This window comes from Penicillium expansum, assembly GCF_000769745.1.
Source record: "Penicillium expansum strain MD-8 chromosome Unknown contig289, whole genome shotgun sequence".
NCBI lineage: Eukaryota > Fungi > Ascomycota > Eurotiomycetes > Eurotiales > Aspergillaceae > Penicillium > Penicillium expansum.
In genome coordinates, this window is record NW_015971357.1 from 644 (window position 1) to 21,010 (window position 20,367).

At 48.3% G+C, this 20,367-nt stretch overlaps 7 protein-coding genes across 7 annotated transcripts; 5 read left to right on the plus strand and 2 right to left on the minus strand.

The window, feature by feature from the left end:
- Positions 1-222: 222 nt before the first annotated feature.
- PEX2_086250 (uncharacterized protein) lies at positions 223-846 on the plus strand (the record flags this gene model as incomplete). Its single annotated transcript, XM_016745895.1, has 1 exon — positions 223-846. The coding sequence occupies one exon, from the start codon at positions 223-225 to the stop codon at positions 844-846; it is 624 nt and encodes a 207-aa protein (XP_016597276.1).
- A 610-nt stretch (positions 847-1,456) lies between these two features.
- Positions 1,457-3,189, plus strand: PEX2_086260 (D-3-phosphoglycerate dehydrogenase; the record flags this gene model as incomplete). The annotated part of the gene is made up of 7 exons (XM_016745896.1): positions 1,457-1,737; positions 1,801-2,108; positions 2,167-2,756; positions 2,810-2,852; positions 2,905-2,963; positions 3,026-3,107; positions 3,161-3,189. 7 exons carry the CDS (start codon positions 1,457-1,459, stop codon positions 3,187-3,189), a joined length of 1,392 nt encoding a protein of 463 aa, XP_016597277.1.
- A 312-nt stretch (positions 3,190-3,501) lies between these two features.
- On the minus strand, positions 3,502-5,462 carry PEX2_086270 (CDC2/CDK family serine/threonine-protein kinase; the record flags this gene model as incomplete). Its single annotated transcript, XM_016745897.1, has 8 exons — positions 3,502-3,986; positions 4,030-4,265; positions 4,319-4,513; positions 4,567-4,780; positions 4,832-4,859; positions 4,914-5,165; positions 5,221-5,302; positions 5,353-5,462. 8 exons carry the CDS (start codon positions 5,460-5,462, stop codon positions 3,502-3,504), a joined length of 1,602 nt encoding a protein of 533 aa, XP_016597278.1.
- A 416-nt stretch (positions 5,463-5,878) lies between these two features.
- PEX2_086280 (uncharacterized protein) lies at positions 5,879-6,354 on the plus strand (the record flags this gene model as incomplete). The annotated part of the gene is made up of 3 exons (XM_016745898.1): positions 5,879-5,951; positions 6,109-6,230; positions 6,289-6,354. 3 exons carry the CDS (start codon positions 5,879-5,881, stop codon positions 6,352-6,354), a joined length of 261 nt encoding a protein of 86 aa, XP_016597279.1.
- A 355-nt stretch (positions 6,355-6,709) lies between these two features.
- PEX2_086290 (uncharacterized protein) lies at positions 6,710-11,678 on the minus strand (the record flags this gene model as incomplete). The annotated part of the gene is made up of 21 exons (XM_016745899.1): positions 6,710-6,996; positions 7,057-7,205; positions 7,257-7,284; positions 7,345-7,407; positions 7,460-7,505; positions 7,557-7,913; positions 7,979-8,110; positions 8,162-8,244; positions 8,290-8,622; positions 8,678-8,831; positions 8,880-9,186; positions 9,241-9,348; positions 9,404-9,549; positions 9,614-9,963; positions 10,010-10,141; positions 10,198-10,264; positions 10,317-10,451; positions 10,500-10,841; positions 10,893-11,429; positions 11,488-11,527; positions 11,587-11,678. The coding sequence occupies 21 exons, from the start codon at positions 11,676-11,678 to the stop codon at positions 6,710-6,712; spliced, it is 3,888 nt and encodes a 1,295-aa protein (XP_016597280.1).
- Positions 11,679-13,053: 1,375 nt separating this feature from the next.
- On the plus strand, positions 13,054-14,523 carry nap1 (histone chaperone NAP1; the record flags this gene model as incomplete). Its single annotated transcript, XM_016745900.1, has 5 exons — positions 13,054-13,100; positions 13,162-13,241; positions 13,308-14,018; positions 14,077-14,420; positions 14,473-14,523. The coding sequence occupies 5 exons, from the start codon at positions 13,054-13,056 to the stop codon at positions 14,521-14,523; spliced, it is 1,233 nt and encodes a 410-aa protein (XP_016597281.1).
- Positions 14,524-15,314: 791 nt separating this feature from the next.
- On the plus strand, positions 15,315-20,333 carry PEX2_086310 (type V myosin; the record flags this gene model as incomplete). The annotated part of the gene is made up of 6 exons (XM_016745901.1): positions 15,315-15,449; positions 15,541-15,673; positions 15,730-15,919; positions 15,979-19,831; positions 19,884-19,957; positions 20,015-20,333. 6 exons carry the CDS (start codon positions 15,315-15,317, stop codon positions 20,331-20,333), a joined length of 4,704 nt encoding a protein of 1,567 aa, XP_016597282.1.
- Between the last annotated feature and the right edge of the window lie 34 nt (positions 20,334-20,367).

Sequence of the window (20,367 nt, forward strand, 5' to 3'; positions counted from 1 at the left end):
GTAACGAGACTGTATTGCCACTCGAACGAGTGCGGTCAGAGGCTGACCGCCACCCAAAGCAGGGATTCTTGGCAAAAGACTGGCAAGACTGGTAAAATTACCCGATAGGGAGATTCTTGGCACTACGTGCCAACGCATCGTGGTAACACGTGATCATATCGATAAGATAAAAGAGGGGTGTGCCCCTCCATGTAGATGTAAATAATTATTTTGGATAGCAAAATGTATGTACGATATCGAGCAAGCTCTGTGAGCACAGAGGCATCGACGATTTCCCGGGCATCGGGTCTTTCTTCTCGAACGAGAAGAAGCTCTCCTCCTTCGTCAGTTGATACTGAGAAGCGTTTTCGCCATCGATGGGTCTTTTTGACCTATGCTCGATGTTCTCTGGAATCGAAAGATGACTTTGAGGAAGGGTTTAGCGATATGCTAAACCGGAACGGTTTCCGTCAGGCAACCTACTATGGTTGCCGTGAACATCACAAGTTTGAAGGTATTCATTACCATGTTCTTGTGAATTTGGGAAAACAACCCAACTGGAGCTATGACTATGCGCGATCGGCGTTTTCAGTGGAGGGCAACGAATGTGATTCGTTGAATTTATCTACTCGGGCGAAGCAGCGGCTTGTGCAGTTCATTGAAAATCATGTCAATTACTGTGAGAAAGAGAAGGGCGGTGATTGTTTCGGAGAGCGTCCAGAGAACTCGACTGAGAAGAAGTTGGAGCGGAAGCGACAATGGGAGGAAATCGGCATGCAGCTGACCGCACCAGCGAAGCTGGCCAAACTTAAGGAATCATTTCCCGATGTATTCCACAAATATTTCAATAGCGCGAAGTCGGATTGAGTTCGAACATCAAAATGAGGTTTTTAAACTCTTACGCCGCCAAGGAGACGGAGCGAAGGATGCAAGATATTCAATTTCCAGGAGATATACGATTTAGCTATGAATTATTGCAATAATGATTCAGTTAATGACTTATATAGTTGCTTTGTATACTCCGTATAGCACGCCATACTGCCCATATTGCCTAAAGTAGATAAGCTCAGCCCATAAACATGTGATCTACGTGTGATTGGTCAAAAATTGGGGATTTCTTTAAAAAAAAAGAAAAAAAGAAAAAAAAAAGTCTTGCCCCGCGATGCCCCTCCATAGAATGTTGTAGAGTACATGTGTAGAGTACCACATCTCAACATTTATTTAATTATAATGTTAAATAGGATCAATTAATAACAACAATAGCTAAACATATATATCATGTAGTGTATGTACCTACAACATGCGCACATAGTTTATTGCAAATCCCGAAACCAGGATCACCGAGTCCGATTCCGGAGACCTTGGGGGGCTTACTTAATTTCTACTAAGAGTCATACATGTGGACCTACTCATCCACATCTTCCCTGACTGTTTCTTCTTCAATCTGATTCAATCCTCTACACACATCAATTCAATCATGTCAATCGCAAGAGATATCCGTCCTCGTCAGGACGACGCGGCCTTCCTCGCTACCTCCCCCAGCGCCTCCTTCAACTCCCCATCCAGCCACAGCTCTGTTTTCAACCGCACAGTTCCAGTCAATGCGAAGCCCTTGAAGCCATTCGCCACGGAAGATATCAAGGTCCTGCTCCTTGAGAATGTCAACCAGACCGGTCGTGAAATCCTTTCCCAGCAAGGTTACCAGGTGGAATTCCTGAAGTCTTCCCTCTCAGAAGATCAGCTCATTGAGAAGATCCGGTGAGTTCCAATCTAATTTCTTCTTTATGACTCACGAAGCTCATGGATTGTATTCTATTGCAGTGATGTTCACGTCATCGGTATTCGCTCCAAGACCAAGCTCACCGCACGAGTCTTGAAGGAGGCAAAGAACCTCATCGTCATCGGTTGCTTCTGTATCGGTACCAACCAGGTCGATCTCCAATATGCCGCTGAACAGGGTATTGCGGTCTTCAACTCCCCCTTCAGCAACTCTCGCAGTGTTGCCGAGTTGGTCATTGGTGAGATGGTCATGCTTGCCCGTCAATTGGGCGATCGCTCCAACGAGATGCACGCTGGTACCTGGAACAAAGTGAGCAACGGTTGCTGGGAGATTCGTGGAAAGACTATCGGTATGTGATATCCTTACAACTATTCTGTCGTTTCTGGGCTGTTTAGCTGACCTCTCAGGTATCATTGGATACGGTCACATTGGTGCCCAGCTGTCCGTATTGGCCGAGGCAATGGGAATGTCCGTCATCTACTACGACGTCCTCAACATTATGTCACTGGGTACCGCTCGCCAGGTGAAGACCTTGGATGATCTTTTGGCCGAAGCCGATTTCATCACCTGCCACGTTCCCGAGATTGCCGAGACCAAGGGCATGATTGGACAGAAGCAGTTCGAGAAGATGAAGAAGGGAAGCTACCTGATCAACGCCAGCCGAGGAACCGTCGTGGATATCCCCGCTCTTATCGACGCCATGCGCAGCGGTAAGGTTGCTGGTGCCGCTCTGGATGTCTACCCCAATGAGCCTGCCGGAAACGGTGACTACTTCAACAACGATCTCAACACCTTCGGCGCTGACCTGCGCTCGCTCAAAAACCTTATCATTACCCCCCACATTGGAGGAAGTACCGAAGAGGCTCAGAAGGCTATTGGTGTCGAAGTTGCCCAGGCTCTGGTCCGATATGCTAATGAGGGTTCAACCCTGGGTGCTGTTAACATGCCCGAGGTTGTCCTCCGTTCATTGACAATGGATGAGCCTGACCACGCTCGTGTAAGTTCTCTCGTGCAGTTATCAGGGTTTGCGATGATACTGATTGTTCTTAGGTTATCTACATTCACAAGAACATTCCTGGAGTGTTGAGGAAAGGTAGAGTACATTCGATCCAAATGAAGCGATCTTTTAACTAACAATGACACAGTCAACGAGATTATTGGTGACCACAACGTCGACAAGCAGATGACCGATAGCAGAGGCGATGTAAGTCTATCCGTGCTGTTCATATAAAAAAAAAGAACACAGTAGAAACTAACTGTCAATAGGTTGCCTACCTGATGGCCGATATCAGCAATGTTGACGCTGCCACCATCAAGGATTTGTATACCAGACTCGAGAGCCTTCCTTGTAAGATCATATCATTTCTCTCTCGTATGAACTCCAGACTAACACCGCTCCAGCTCGCATCATGACCCGCGTGTTGTACTAAACAACCGACCCCAAAAACAAGCTAGCCTCCGGGCTGTGATGCTTTAATCAACTTAAAATAGATGAGCCCCCACACGGCTTAATCTCAATTGCAATGGGACACTCTCAACGAGGTCCTGGGAGACTAAAAGATTGCAATTGCCAACTCATTAGTATATAGAGTTGGATACGACTGATGTAAAAGCGGTTGAGTGTATATTTTGTGAATACCATGCACCATTTACTAGAGAAAAGCTATGAATAGTTTCGTTTTCAATTCCATTTTCATCTGCCATCTGTCATCTACACGGATAGACTGACTAAGTAGAATGCATTAAGTGAGAACATCGCTGGACATAATGACCCTAGCCTCGACTCCCGTCTCTGAAGCCGGGACTCCGGCTCCTTCTTCTTGATGGAGGATCCCGGCGGTAATCACGTCGACTTGTCGAGCGCCAATCGGCACTTGAATGCGAGGCATGCTCACCAGAGTCTCGCGAGCGATCGGTACCGCGGTCACTGCCGCGGTCATTGCTATTGTAATTCGGAACATAAGAGTCCAAGTTCCCTGATCTGGGTGCAGGACGACCTTGTCCAAATTGACTTCGACGATCGTCTCTCCCGTCAGTTCTGTTGGATTGCGATCCATCCCATGGCGGGTTGGTTGATACAGGAGGACGCGGGGGTAATCCGGTATCTCTTTGTGTAGGTGGGAAAGGCCCGCGGCGTTGCGGGTTTCCGTGAATTGCGTGGTGTCCATGGCCTCCGTGGGTTCCTGGTGCATTTGGTCTGCCTCCACGGGCGGCACCGGGGACGCGGCTGTGTCGGGAGTCTGGTCCACGAGAACCAGAGGTTGGCCAACCACCATTGCTTGTGTCGGAGGCGGGTGGGGGCACTGGGGGCATTGGGACCCGCTGGCTGCGGAACTTCTTTCGGTCGAGTTCGTGGGAATCTGCGAATTGGGGAATTTCGCCGGGTCGTGCTGGGAGGGGGTGGGTGGTGAAGTATGGGTGCTTCAATGCATCCATGGCGTTGATGCGTTTCCTCCAGTCTAGTCGGAGGAACTCGCTTAATAGAGAAATAGCTGCCGGGTTTAGGCTGTTACATGGTCAGTTAGGGGCCCAAGTCTTCTAGAGAAAAAAGTAACATACTCCTTGAAGAATGCATGGAGGTTCCCGCGTTTGAAGGCGAAATTTTTCACACCCTCACAACCCGGGAGTTGACTCCATCCAGGCATATTCTCCTCAGTGGGAGTGCCCACAAGATTGAATATCAGTTCTGCTTGGTTAAGATCGCTGTTTCCAGCGAGGATGGGCTTGCCCTTGAACATCTCGCCAAATACGCAGCTATAAGACATTAGAATAGGGAAAAGCCTGGCTAAAATGGATAGAAAACTCACCCAACTCCCCACAAGTCGATGGCCGTAGTGTATTTCCGTAGCTGTAGCAACAACTCTGGAGGACGGTACCATCTCGTGACAACAAGTGCTGTGTATTCTCTTTTGGAATCTCCTCCTCCTTTTCCGGGGAGTGGAGGGGCATCATCGTAAGGCCGAGCAAGACCAAAATCAGCGATTTGGAGAATTCCTCCATTGCTAATTAGCAGGTTCGCCGCTATTCATTTTGTCAGCCCAGAACTATTGTATATCAGTATTCAACACTCACCTTTCATATCACGATGTAGGATGCGGTTCTGCGACGTTGTTAGACAAATATTACAGGGATGGGTGTTTCAAGACAATCGTACTGCATGCATGAACTTGAGCCCTTCAAGGAGTTGCATCAAGTAGCATTTAATCTGTGGTTCGGTGAATTGAACTGCCGGGTTTTCCAGGAGTCCTGACAAGTCATGTTCCATGTATGGGAAGACCATGTACATGCTCGGCTTTTTCCGTCCTTCGCCTTTGCCTCGCTCAATTGACATCTCCTTGAGCTGTAGAATGTTTGGGTGGGAAAGCGCTTTCATGAGTTTGATCTCTCGGATGGCGGTAATGGGGAACTACCACCAAAGGTCAATTTATGGCAAACAAACAAACAAGGGCCAGTGGACTTACGCCTTCTTTCTCATGGTGCATTAGGATCTTTTTTAAGGCCACAATTTTGGTGTCCTTCTTAGACCTTGCTTTGTAGACCTCGCTATCAACCAGTCAGTTGGTTTCTTTCGGTGATACCGCTGCCGGACTCACCCGAATGTTCCTTCTCCAAGCTTATCGAGAAATTCATATTCACGGATGTTCGAACAACCAGGGAAACGGGCCTGGCCATTCTCGTCCTTTTCAAGCGATTTGATCTCCATGTTGACTCGTCCCTTGCGCTAGTCGCCCACTCTGTGGGGGGGAGGGAGTCGACTGTGCTAGCCAGTGATTAGGCCGAAATGGATTATCGACCGCGGTCAAGGTGTTCGGTATGCTTTGGTTTGATGTTGCGTCAAGATACACGGAGGTGGGTTCGCGAAGTCTTGGGAGACAGAGGGTTGTGGAAAGGTGTCAATGCGAATTAGCGGGTATCTTCTCGGAGAGAATCAAGTGTGTCGAATGTGTTCGAAGGCAAGTCCATATCATAGTAAAAAGCATGTGCGACGATTTCGCATTGTCCAAGGCCGTGTGTACGGAGCTCGGCCATGCAATAGGCTCAATATAAACCTGAGTAGGAACCAGCCCAGTCAAGGCACAAGTAAAATAAGAGCCAGACGACTCTCCAAAAAGAAATCAAATGATTGTTCTGCTGATTGCCCTGCCGAACAATCCAAACACTGCGCTGCGGTGGAATTCGAGTGCCGTCACGGGTCACGTGTGACCAACCTCTCCGTCTCCGTTGAACCGCAGAACCCTCCGTCTTCAGATCCGATTCAAGATTGGCGTTTTGTGATCCAACAACAGCCATTTTCAGCACACAGTACGTCTCACCTCCGTCTTCCTCTGCCCATACGAATTCCGTGGAAGCTAATTGCTTTCCAATCTGTACAGTCATGGCGGGCAACTCCTCCCACCCTATCCACATCCACCCGGTCCGACCGCTCTACCGCTTCACTGCGACTGCATTGGGCGCTAGCATGTGGTTCTTCGTAAGGATTGTCCTCTTTTGATACGGAGGATTTATACTGACAGGACTCTTCTGGGTAGCTTATGTACCGGGCCAAGAAGGATGGTGCCGCTCTGTTGGGCTGGAAGCACCCTTGGGACCACTGATCCGATTACAATCGTCAATTTCGTTTTCTTGCGCGGCCGCTTTGTCCCTTAGGGCAGCGGTGATGGTTGGGTCGCATTGCGTACTATGTACTTGGAGTGGGAAGAGAGGAACAGAGAGCCGGGTGTTGCCGAGCGCATGTCAAAAGCCACAAGTGCCAGGTTCACGATAGCCATTTACCAGCCGAATTGTATCATACCCTTTCTTTTTCAATTTTCTATGGTAATTCTATGGCCCGAATGGCCGAGGCGGAGCCTCACTAGATGAATGACTAGGTCATACTATCCAAAAACTATGACAATCTACATGTCTATATGCATTTGATAACGTACAATCTGAGTGCTTTGTGGACGTACTTTACAGGCGCAATGCCTCCAACAGCACTTTGTACATCTTGCGCTTCTTGCGGTAGTGTGGCTGCAAGCGGGCACGAGCATGTCCAAGCATCTGTGCCACGCGTGGGAATATGTTCTTCTCTGCTGTCCAAGACAGGACGAAGATCCCGGATGCCAGCGCGAGTAGCCAGAGTTTGAATACATCAGACATGAAAGTCAGTTGCATCACCTCCGACACCCAGTCAGATGGTCTGAAGAGCATATAGCCCGAGATCAGAATGTTGATGATGATCGTACATAAGTAGGGCACTAAACAGCCAGTCAGTATCTAGATGAGCAAGAAAGCGAAGTGGGTGGTGCGATTCTTACCATTCTGAGTCATTGGTTTCCGGAATGGCGGACCCGCGCTCAGAACAATACTGATGAAGATGTACTGGAAACAGGAGAACAAGAACAAAGCCGTGTTCTCCGAGTTGACAATGTTGCTTTTTTCCAAGTCTAGCTGTGGCGGCAAGAACCTGCATCGTTTGTTAGAATAATGTTGATGGTATGTCGTGACGGGTACTGACCATGGCTGTAATTGAACGGTCTCGAAGACTGCAAACTGTGACAGCACAACTAGCAAAATCTGCCCGAGCAAAGGTGTCAAGACCTTACGCGAGACAAGATCAGCAGTTGGCCGTTTCCGAGACAGCGTAGGGGATGGATCAGCCCAGCCCACTAGAAGAAGGTTAGCTCAGTGACACAAATTTAGTAAAAATAGATCACGCACTGAAGACTGCAATGGGCATAATGAGCACAAGGTCGATAAAAAGGAACTTGAAACCGTTAGCGATCCATCAAAACTGTTGGTAATATTGCCCACTTACCTGGAAATCACCAAGGTTCGACCCCGACGTATACAGGAAGCTAACCGAGCAGAACTGAATGGCGGAATAAAGACTCATGAACTTGAAGCAGGAGAAACTTGTCACCAGAGCAGCTCGACCCTCCCTAATCACCGTTGGAACACAGGAGATTTCGAATAGGCGGCTAGTAAAGGGCGCAGCAACGGACGCCTCGGCGTCTGACAATGAGATACCAACATCTGCAGCCTTCAGAGCGCCACAATCATTGGCACCGTCGCCGCAAAAGCCACAGCAGTAATCAATAGACTGAAGTTTCTCAACCAGTTCGTGCTTCTCGTCTGGGGACATACGGGCAAACACTTTGCCGCATACAAGTACCTATACCGCCCACATTAGTTCGAGGCACGGTAAAAATGGAAATAGTCAGCACATCGGCCTCTTACCTTGTTGAGTACATCTTCATTCCCGAAGTCAACCAACCACCTAAACGCATCACCCGTGACAGCAACAGAGTATTCACGCTCAATGAGAGTGTTTCCTGGAATTGACAAGTCGGTCTCTGCGGTGTTTATGGGCTGCAATTGCATTAGCTGCAAGTAATTGGATATAGGGAAAAGATATTTTACCAAAAGTGTTCTTGGGTCCAGCTGGAGGTCGGAATTGTCCACGCATTCCCATATGAGAGAAGTTTTGGATGAAAGACCAGGCGCTATGTATCGTTAGTCCTGAAATAGCCTGGATGCGGTAAACAAACCTTCAATGAAATGCGGGATAAAACACAGTTCATCGCGTCCAAGCATGTTGCATTCACGAGCAACACTGATGGCAGTCAAGATGTTATCACCGGTGCACATTACATTGCGAATACCCGCCTCGTTCAACTCAGAAATCACACCGGCAGTACTAGGTTTCAACTTATTCTCGAATATGATGAAGCCCAGGAACTCCAGGTTAGATTCGGCGTCCGTCCGCGACATTTTTTGCACTTTCATCCAGCTCAACTTCCGTTCATATTTGGAAGCGCAGGCAATCACACGGTATCCTTTGTGAGTGTAGTAATTCAGGAGATCTTCATAATCCGAAGGAACTGCAAAAGAAATATATCAGCAACGCAGGCTTATGTAGAAAGAGAGGGTACTGACGTGTTCCAGGAATACATATGTCCTTGATGCTTTCTGGGGCACCCTTGACAAAGAAATTTGCTCCATTGTCGCCAAACTTCCTGACGACGACACTTGCGCGGCGAAGATTGGAGACAAATTCGAAACTTCGCAGTACTCCAAGCTCAAGAGGATTCTGCATGATATTAGACATGAAGCCGTGGCCTGAGTGAAATCAACTCACATTTACATCCTGTTCGTCACCGGTCTGTCGTTGAGGGGGCTTCGCAACCGACGGCGCTATAGTATCGTACTTGGGGTTCGTCTGGTCGGAAACATGATTTCCTCCCTCCTCAAATGTCCAGTTGGTAAATTGGAACATCTTCACATCGAGAGGATCTCCCAACAGCTCATCGTCCACTACCCTGAGGGAATGACACGTAGCCATGACGTGCATGATCTTATTTTGCTTTTCGATATCGTATGCGGAGTTGGCATTTGGGGAAGGACGAAGAAACCCGTCAGACGTCTCAGAGAGCAACTCCGAAAATCTAGAAATTCTTCTTCAGCGCCAGCCTGAGGACAATACTTGGAAACAGACAAACCTTTTGTCACGGGTAACTATACGCGCTCCTAGCACATCCAACCCATCTTCTGTGAGAGTTCCGGTTTTATCGAAACAAACAATGTCTAGCTTTCCTCCGACGTTGACCCTGGTATCACGTATTAGCATTAATGTTAAGATACTACTCAGCTTCGGCCACTCACTTCTGTGGGCTGATGCAGAATATGTTCTGTTTCTTCAGTCGTGACAGCGCAAAATTGGTGCCAATGGTAAGTGTGGCTGGAAGAGCTGGCGGTACAACAATCGTGATCAGATCGAGGGCTCGGATTATGATCAAATGCCAAGCGAGCTGTATTTTTTTATCAGCGGCCGAAATGACATTAGGAAAATCCTCTGTCCGAGCATTGACTTACACCCAATCGAACAAAGTTGATGAATGACGCAACGAATCCGAGAAGAGCGACCATCCCCATCACGGCGATGTAGCGGAAGGAGTCCCGGTAAAATTTGAATCCAGAAGGCTTTGGGAAGAGCATCGATCGAACTAAAGCCCCTTTGGTTGTCAAAAAGCCAGTTCTCATAACAATTGCCAATGCTACTGCTTCATCGTCGTCAACATTCTGTGGTCGTCTAGCCCGGATTACTTTGGTTCCGCTGAAAAGGAAGTGTTTAGCAACATGGGGGTCGATAGAAGGGGTACTGAGATCAAGATATTGAAGGGCATCGTCGGTGAGTGGTATTTTAGACACGGGAACGGATTCACCTATTCGAGTTAGATGTATACAAAAATATCGAGGTTTTGTACGAACCAGTGAGCATGCTCTCATTCACAATACAGTCCCCTGACAACAAGATGCAGTCACACGGGACCTGGTTAAGCGATGGGTCGGAGAATTCATACACATCACCAGGAACAAGCTCTTGTGAGGAAACGGACCGCCCTTTAGATGCGATCAGTCGACATCAATCAGTAAGATGGTACATCGAAAGAACTCACAGAATCCATTTCTTAAAACCCGAACATCACACTCGAAGAGAGATATCTCCCTGAGTCGACTCATTGTCTGTCGCAGCGTTAGTTTTGGGATATTAGTCTAATTCTTGGGCTGAACGCACTGATTTCGTCTCTAGCACAGTCGTTGCTATGCTGAAAAACGATATAAGAAAGATACAGACGGCATAGTAGTAGTACTCATCCATGGACCACAGAACGAGACTTGCGATTTGGAAGATATAAAAAGGATGAAAGGCCTATACACTGTCAGATATATTGATGAAACAACCAGAAGGAAAACTGACCTCGTCGACGAGAAGCTGAGGAATTGTCTTTTGGTCAATTTCGATGGCGTTGCTTCCAAATATCTGTTCCCTGCTGTCTCGTTCGTCGGCATCCAATCCAGATCGCATGACCTTAGCATTGGTCCACGAGGGGTCTTTCCACCCATTTATCAAAGAAAATTTATCCTCGATTGGATGATAGAAGAACTTCAGATATCGATAGTCGATAAAGCGTAGAGAGGGAATAGTCGGGTCGTTATCTTCATCGTAGGTGTGTTTTAGTGAGTCAGCAAATACCGTGGAAAGCGGGCGTCCATAAGGTTGGCTGCCAACTTCATGGATGGTGAATTGGTTCCATTGGTCCTATCATGGGTTAGATGGTTATTGTTTGTGATAGAAAGCTCACAATCTCACCTCTATGGCCACCCATTGACATTTCCCTATCGGGGTTGCCTTCCCAATCAACTTTACCCGCCATCGTGGCAGCCATCGGAAGAGAAGCCAGGCAAATCCACCGGTCAAAATGCAAAGGGCAATATAAACAGCAAATCCTCCCGAACTCGTGGAAAATCCAGCAAAGACAGCTGTCAAGTCCTCCGAGGCAATATAGACTTTTTGATTCAACCGACTACCGGTTCGTCGGTCTCGGCCATACGAGCTAGCCGACAGGTAGCGAGAAAGAAGTGGATGTTCAATCGAGTCGCGAGAGGTAGACATCCGCTTAGACACAAAGGATCCCCTGGCTGACTCGAGATCTGCATCCCCAATCCCATGTAGAGATTCCGCATCAATCTCGCTTTGATCATCCACTGCATCTTCGGTCGACCATTCTGCAAAGTCTTCCCCGTCCTGGAAGTATGTAAAGCTCACCGTAGAGCCTGCTCGATCACGGCGGTGCGCGAACGAGACGACGCTAGATGGAATGCTTTCCGAGATCGGGCCATCGAAGACCTAGTGCGAGTCAGCTCCTGCGCCGAGGCCTGCACATGAGAATAGAGATTTGACATACCTCGTTACGGGCCATTTCCACATCTGACACGACGCTCATGCTAGGGAAGTATCAGCAGGGATTCGAGGGTCGAGGTAAATAGGAAGGGGGCGTATCAACCTGCTTCGCATGGAATCGCGTCGCAGTCCATGTCGAGGCATGGAGAGGTCCACGGGACCTGTCCCCGAGGGAGACTGCGGACGGCTTCCCATGTTTGAGAAAGAGCTCAGCTGGGGCGATTCCCCAACAGCCTCTCGGAGTGTCGTATTATGGGGCTTTAGTAAAGTTGTGTTTCACCGAGACAGGACCGAAGGAGACCATTTATCGCGGAGCGCGAGTTCCCACAAAATCAGGGTGTGTGATCTGGAGCTTATCATTGTCCCACAGCGGAGAGTGACTTATCTCCATGTGACTTCCCGATATAGATTATATAATTATATCGGACCAAACTTGGAAACTTGGAAAGCCCCTCATGCAAAAGAATCCATATAAGGTTGGATCCAATAATGGCTTCTATGTATGCCATTGTATATATTCTGGCAGCGTTCCATAGCAATCTAGAAGACTAGATGTGTCTTGGCATCTTATTTCTGGGCTTTAACGGACATCTCATTGGCCACTAAATCATCTACGGGGTTTCGATCTGAGATACGGGATGATCTACATAGCGCGACTCAAGGGCCCCGAAGGCTCTCAATCTCTCGGGAAAGTACCCATGTGACTATTTAGAGTTACTACTTGCATCCCTGGTTATATCCCTCGTTATATATAGAAAAGTCCATTTCACAAACTAAGCCTTTCTCCGCCTTCTTCTGCCGTCTATTGATGACACTCAAGGCGGGCAAAGTTTGTTGTATCTATAAAAAAAAGACATTCAGAGAGGCAACCAAAACGATTAACCAAAAAGACATCACAAATCTGATTCCTATCTCTATAAGAAAATACTTTATACATCATGCTAGCTAAATCTTGAACGTCATCGAATGTCATGCAGCTTAAGCATAACAAGCAAACCGTCCATCAGTGTAAAATACCAGGTTCTATAAATATATATCTCCTTCCATCCGTGGTGGCGAATCTTATTCTTCTTATACCCATTCTCCCCTCAAGCAATTAAAAAAAGCTACTGATATCACAAGCAAAAAAAAGGGGCCAAGCATCACGGGTCATACAGGAATAATTTTCAGCTTCATAGCATATTGGAATTGGAGAGAGGGGTAATGAATGGTATCCAGGGCGCCACCGGGAGTGATCAGATCGAAAACAATTATAGAAAGCAAGACATCAAGATATCAAGAACATCATTTATATTAAAATAAAGAAAGATGAAATAACATACGTCAAAAGTACAATAGTAGAAAAGATTTAAATCCAAAAGTTGTATCAAAAGGTATTGTTGGGAGAATTTGCAGCCTTTGCAGGCTCAACCAGAACAGTCCCGCCAAGCCCCTCGACCACAGGGCGCTAAGGATCCCACCATCTTCCAGACTCTCTCCCCCCAAAACTAAACGGCGTATCAAATTCTTCCTTCTTTCTCTCTCCTCACCCCCATTCTCTTCCCCCGCCCCTTTTCACTTCCCATTCATCATGTCCGAGCCCATCAGGAACAAGAAGGCGGACTTCCCGGTCGCACCGTAAGAATCTCCATTTTATTTTTTCAATCAAAAGCAAAAAAAATATACTGACTTGCAGAAGGACCCCGCAAAACACGCCTGCCAACAATGCTCCCATCTCGTCTCACGCTCAGCAGCCTGGTGTATCCAGCATCGAGGAGGGTAAGTCATCTCTTTTTTTTTTGTCTTTACCGACATCTCTTTGACCGTGGTTTCCTTTTCCCCTAGAATCCCTTGACAAAGCCGCCGCTGCCTCGCTCTTCGCCCGCAACCCTGCTCTGGTCTCCATGATCCAAGGCAAGTTGGGTCAGCTTGTCGGTCGCTCATCAGGCTACATCGAATCTCTCCCCCCTTCTGTCCGCCGCCGTGTCGCTGGTCTCAAGGGTATCCAGAAGGAGCACTCCAAGCTCGAGGCTCAGTTCCAAGAGGAGGTTCTGGAGCTTGAGAAGAAGTACTTTGGCAAGTTCACGCCCCTGTACCAGCGTCGCTCTACTATCATCAACGGCGATATCGAGCCGACCGAGGCCGAGATTGAGGCTGGAAAGGAGGATGAGGAGAGTGATGAGGAGGAAGAGACCAAGGAGGAGCCCAAGAAGGAGGAGGGTGAGACCGCCCACGGCATTCCTGAGTTCTGGCTTTCTGCCATGAAGAACCAGATCTCGCTTGCTGAGATGATCACCGAGCGTGATGAGGAGGCTCTCAAGCACCTCACCGACATTCGCATGGAGTACCTTGACCGACCCGGATTCCGCCTCATCTTCGAGTTCTCTGAGAATGAGTTCTTCACCAACAAAACTATTTCCAAGTCATACTTCTACAAGGATGAGAGTGGATACGGTGGCGATTTCATTTACGACCACGCCGATGGATCCCAGATTGACTGGAAGGAGGACAAAGACCTGACCCTCCGCCTGGAGAGCAAGAAGCAGCGCAACAAGAGTAAGTGCACTTGAATATTGGAATGCTACGTTGAAACCAACCACTGACCCTCTTTTAGACACCAAGCAGACCCGCGTTGTTAAGATCAGTGTGCCTACCGAGTCCTTCTTCAACTTCTTCTCGCCCCCACAGCCACCCGCCGAGGATGACGATTCAGTCGCCAGCGATATTGAAGAGCGTCTGGAGCTTGATTACCAGCTTGGTGAGGATATTAAGGAGAAGCTCATTCCCCGTGCTATCGACTGGTTCACCGGTGAAGCCCTTCAGTTCGAGGAGGTCGGTGAGGATTTCGATGGTGATGAGTTTGAGGATGAGGATGATGAGGATGAGGAGGACGAAGATGAGGACGAGGAGGATCTCGGCTCGGACCGTGATGTGGATGAGGAGGACACAGACGAAGAGGTATGATATCCAACACTGACCGATTCAGATCAACTCGCTAACTTCATTCCAGGATGGTACTTCCAAGCCCAAGAAGGAGGCCGCCGAGTGCAAGCAAAACTAAACGAAAAAAAGTTGCCGGTGGTGAATGCCCAACATGAGACTATTCGTACTCTCTGATATTTTGCTTTGCTTTCTGCCTTTTTGTGCCCCCCCTGCGTGACCTCTCTATCTTCTAATACTCAATCAATACTTGACATAATCGGTGTGTAATTCTCGCGTCCCACGCTGTAATGACTTGCACACATAGCCGAGACACTTGAACTGTCTCAAAAAAAATGTGTGACACTACTTTGGTATCTATGCATACTTGATATTCAAGCAATCGGGAAGCAATACCAGAGACAATACCTACATGTATGTATTAAAATCAGTCTCAGGTAAAACAAGACAATTTTTTTTCTTTAGACAAGATATTTCATACAACATAGAAATGATGAAGTAAATAAAAGTAAACAAAAAGTAAACAAAATCAATACATGCACTAAATAATACAATGTCAATAGTAAACATAAAGTAGACAATGCAGACCAAGTAGGATGGCGGTGACAGGCTGTGGGGTGTGGCGCCCCCCAGTATATTCCCTAAGCTCCTTCAGGGGCTCTCGCTAAATGGCCAGCTGTTAGTCTCATTCAAGGGTTTTCTTTCCACTTCATCTATTTCTTATCTTCAATCTTTTTATTCTATTCTTTCGAAATATGAGATGAGGGGTTGATAAATCCCCCTTGTCTTTGGACTACCTGAATAACCTTTTCCCTTCGATGCCCTACCTCCGAAAACACCCATCATCCCCGGAGCTTCTGCAAATATCCCGCTTTTATTGCATCAAAAACGATTTAACGACCTACATTTCATATGGCGCACATCTATGAGGTCGGCACACGGGCCTGGCAGCCCGACCCGACAGAAGGATGGCTGGCATCCGAGGTGAAGGAGAAGCTGGAGGATGGAGAGAAAGTGCAGCTCATCTTCGAGTTAGAAAATGGAGAGGTAGGTGCCTTGGAACCCTGGGTGCTAGACGCGCTATCCTGTCTTTTATTCTACTGGGGTTGGCCGACTGACACTGGTTTAATCGGGGCAGACAAAAACCGTGGAGACCACGCAGTCCGAGCTGCAGGTCGATAACAACCCCAAACTACCTCCGCTCATGAATCCTGCTATGCTTGAAGCAAGCGAAGATTTGACGAATTTGTCTCACTTGAACGAGCCCGCTGGTTTGTCTTGCTCTTCCTTGTTTAGTGCTGTCCTCCCAGCTGACGACCCTGTGAAGTCCTCCAGGCTATAAAACTCCGCTACGCCCAGAAGGAGATATATACCTACAGTGGTATCGTCTTGATCGCAACCAACCCATTCGCCCGAGTCGATTCGCTGTACGTGCCGCAGATGGTGCAGGTTTATGCTGGGAAACAACGTGCCTCGCAGGCGCCTCACCTGTTTGCAATTGCGGAGGAAGCTTTCGCGTAAGAATCGTCCACATTTTGCCTCTTTGGGGTTCGTTTCGCTCACACCTTTGATACAGTGACATGCTTCGCGATGGAAAGAATCAGACGATTGTGGTCTCTGGTGAATCTGGAGCCGGTAAGACCGTGAGTGCCAAATATATCATGCGCTACTTTGCGACTCGCGAGTCTTCCGATCAGCCTGGGAAATACACCACCAGCCGCGCAGAGGCAATCAGTGAAACCGAGGAGCAGATTCTAGCTACCAACCCGGTCATGGAAGCATTCGGTAACGCGAAAACCACTCGTAACGACAACTCCTCCCGTTTCGGCAAATATATCGAAATCATGTTCGATGACCGAACGAATATTATCGGAGCTAAGATCAGGACGTATCTTCTTGAACGGTCGAGACTCGTCTTCCAGCCTCTCAAAGAGCGCAATTACCACATCTTCTACCAACTGGTAGCTGGTGCTTCCGACGCAGAGAAACAGGAGCTGGGTCTCTTGGCTGCTGAAGACTTTGAGTATCTGAACCAGGGTGGCACTCCAGTGATCGACGGTGTCGACGACAAGGCTGAATTCGAGGCGACCAGGAAGTCGCTGGCTGTGATTGGTGTGCCGCAGGAAGACCAGACAGGAATCTTCCGCGTTCTCGCCGCTTTGCTACACCTCGGTAATGTCAAGATCACAGCTACTCGCACGGATTCGTCAGTCTCGTCGACCGAGCCTGCACTTCTCCGCGCGTGTGAGATGCTTGGAATTGATGCTACTGAGTTTGCGAAATGGATCGTGAAGAAGCAACTCATCACGCGTGGCGAGAAAATCACCTCCAACCTGACACAGCAACAGGCTTTGGTTGTCCGAGACTCCGTGGCCAAGTTTATCTATTCAAGCCTATTTGATTGGCTAGTGGACAAGATCAATCGCCGCCTCGCTACCGATGAAGTGCTTGAACAGTTCAAATGCTTCATTGGTGTTCTTGATATCTACGGGTTTGAACATTTTGCCAAGAACTCTTTCGAACAATTCTGCATCAATTATGCCAACGAGAAGTTGCAACAAGAATTCAACCAGCATGTGTTCAAGCTTGAGCAGGAAGAATATGTCCGAGAAGAGATTGACTGGACATTCATCGACTTTTCGGATAACCAACCTTGTATCGATCTTATCGAAGCGAAGCTCGGCGTCCTGGCTCTTTTGGATGAAGAATCTCGACTTCCTATGGGTTCAGATGAGCAGTTTGTCACTAAGCTTCACCATCACTTTGCGGCTGACAAGCAGAAGTTCTACAAGAAACCCCGCTTCGGGAAATCTGCATTCACCGTCTGTCACTATGCAGTTGACGTCACTTATGAATCTGATGGATTTATTGAAAAGAACCGTGACACTGTGCCCGATGAGCATTTGGAAGTGTTGCGAAATTCATCCAATTCTTTCATCAAGGAGATCCTAGACACTGCTGCGGCCGTCCGTGAGAAGGACTCTGCTGCTATGTCGTCTAAGCCAGTTGCAGCGGCTCCAGGGCGTCGGATTGGCGTTGCAGTCAACCGGAAACCCACGCTTGGAGGAATCTTCAAGTCTTCGCTGATTGAATTGATGCACACCATCAATAGCACGGAAGTTCATTACATCCGTTGCATCAAGCCCAATGAGGCAAAGGAAGCTTGGAAATTCGAAGGCCCCATGGTCCTCAGTCAGCTGAGAGCTTGTGGTGTCCTAGAAACTGTCCGAATCAGTACCGCTGGCTACCCAACCCGATGGACTTATGAGGAATTTGCCGTCCGTTACTACATGTTGTGCCATTCCTCGCAATGGACCTCGGAGATTCGGGATATGTGCCATGCAATCCTCCGAAAGGCCCTGGGAGATGAAAAGCAAGATAAGTATCAGCTTGGTCTTACTAAAATCTTCTTCCGAGCTGGTATGCTTGCATTCCTGGAGAACCTCCGCACCTCCAGGTTGAATGAGTGCGCCATCATGATTCAGAAGAACTTGCGTGCCAAGTATTACCGCCGCCGTTATCTCGATGCTCGTGACTCAATTCTAACCACTCAGGCCTTCATTCGGGGCTTCCTGGCACGGCAGCATGCCCATGAGATTCGCCGGACCAAGGCTGCTACTACGATCCAGCGGGTCTGGCGTGGCCAGAAGGAGAAGAAGCGTTACACTCAAATCCGCAAAAACTTCATCCTGTTCGAGTCTGTTGCCAAGGGATTCCTGTGCCGACGCAACATCATGGACTCTATCAATGGAAATGCGGCCAAGGTCATTCAACGTGCTTTCCGCTCCTGGCGTCAACTCCGGGCCTGGAGACAGTATCGCCGCCAGGTCATCACCATCCAAAACCTCTGGCGAGGTAAAGAGGCAAGAAATGCTTATAAGAGACTTCGCGAGGATGCCCGTGATCTCAAGCAAATTTCCTATAAGTTGGAGAACAAGGTTGTTGAGTTGACCCAGTACTTGCAATCTCTCAAGCTTGAAAATAAAACCTTGGTCTCACAGCTGGAAAACTACGATGCTCAATTGAAGTCATGGAGAACCCGGCACAATGCCTTGGAGGCTCGCACCAAGGAACTTCAGGTCGAAGCAAACCAGGCTGGTATCACCGCTGCCCGGTTAGAGGCGATTGAAGAGGAGATGAGTAAGCTTCAGCAGAGCCACACTGAAGCTCAGGCTACCATCAAGCGCCTCCAAGAAGAGGAGAGACTCTCCCGTGACGCTCTTCAAACCGCGGACGACGAGTTGGGGCGTCTTAAGCTCTTGGATACCGAGAATGAGAAAGATAAGACTGGTCTCCGGCAGCGAATTTCCGATCTTGAGGAACAACTCGAGGTTGCCAAGAGATCTGTGCCTTTGAACGGTGTGAACGGCGATGGTCTACCCAATGGTGGCGCAGTCCAGACCCCTATTCCGGGATTGATCAACTTGGTATCGTCAAAGAAACCTAAGCCTAAGAGACGCAGTGCCGGCGCTGAAAGGATTGAGACGGATCGCTTCAGTGGTGCATACAACCCTCGGCCGGTTTCGATGGCTATCACCCCTGCATCTATGGCTGCCCGTCAAAATGCGGCCATCTCTCCTGGTCTAGAGTCGGTAGAGATGGAGCTCGAGAACTTGCTTTCCGAAGAGGAGGACTTGAACGAGGAGGTTGCCATGGGTCTTATCCGCAACTTGAAGATTCCGCTTCCAACTTCGACACCGCCACCGACTGAAAAAGAGGTCCTATTCCCAGCATACTTGATCAACCTTGTTACATCGGAGATGTGGAACAACGGATTTGTTAAGGAGTCGGAGCGATTCTTGGCCAACGTTATGCAGTCCATTCAGCAAGAGGTTATGCAGCATGATGGAGACGACGCGATCAACCCCGGTGCCTTCTGGTTATCTAACGTGCACGAGATGCTATCCTTTGTCTTCCTGGCCGAGGATTGGTATGAAGCACAAAAGACCGAGAACTATGAGTATGATCGCCTGTTGGAAATTGTCAAGCACGACCTCGAGAGCTTGGAATTTAACATCTATCACACTTGGATGAAGGTCTTGAAGAAGAAGTTGTACAAGATGATTGTTCCAGCCATCATCGAGTCTCAATCACTTCCCGGCTTTGTCACTAGTGAAACAAATCGCTTCCTTGGAAAACTTCTGCCCTCCAACAATAACCCAGCTTACAGCATGGACAATCTCCTCAGTCTATTGAACGGTGTTTACAAGGCAATGAAGGCCTTCTACCTTGAAGACGCTATCATCCTCCAGACTGTCACGGAGCTCTTGCGCCTAGTGGGTGTCACTGCTTTCAACGACCTCCTCATGCGACGTAACTTCCTGTCGTGGAAGCGTGGTCTGCAAATCAACTACAATATCACCCGTATTGAGGAGTGGTGTAAGAGTCATGATATGCCAGAGGGAACGTTGAAGCTAGAGCATTTGATGGTAAGGTTCCTCGTTTGATGTCCATTTGGCCAGTATACTAACACCTACACAGCAAGCGACAAAACTTCTGCAGCTCAAGAAGGCTACTTTGAATGATATTGAGATTATCCAGGATATTTGCTGGATGTAAGTGAACCCGAGAAGTGTCTTCTCCCACGAGTTCAAGTAACTAATTGTGTGCAGGTTGTCTCCGAACCAAATTCAAAAACTGCTGAACCAGTATCTGGTGGCAGATTACGAACAGCCCATCAACGGCGAGATCATGAAGGCCGTCGCTTCTCGTGTCACAGAGAAGAGCGATGTGCTCCTCCTGGCTCCGGTAGACATGGAGGACAGTGGCCCGTACGAGATCGCCGAGCCGCGTGTTATCACTGCTCTGGAGACCTATACCCCATCCTGGCTCCAAACACCGCGGTTGAAACGACTTGCTGAGATTGTGTCCGCGCAAGCGATGGCACAGCAAGAGAAGCTCGAATGGGATCACGGGATGCTTGAGGATTAGATCTGTACTGTTGTATATTAGACTTTGGGATTTC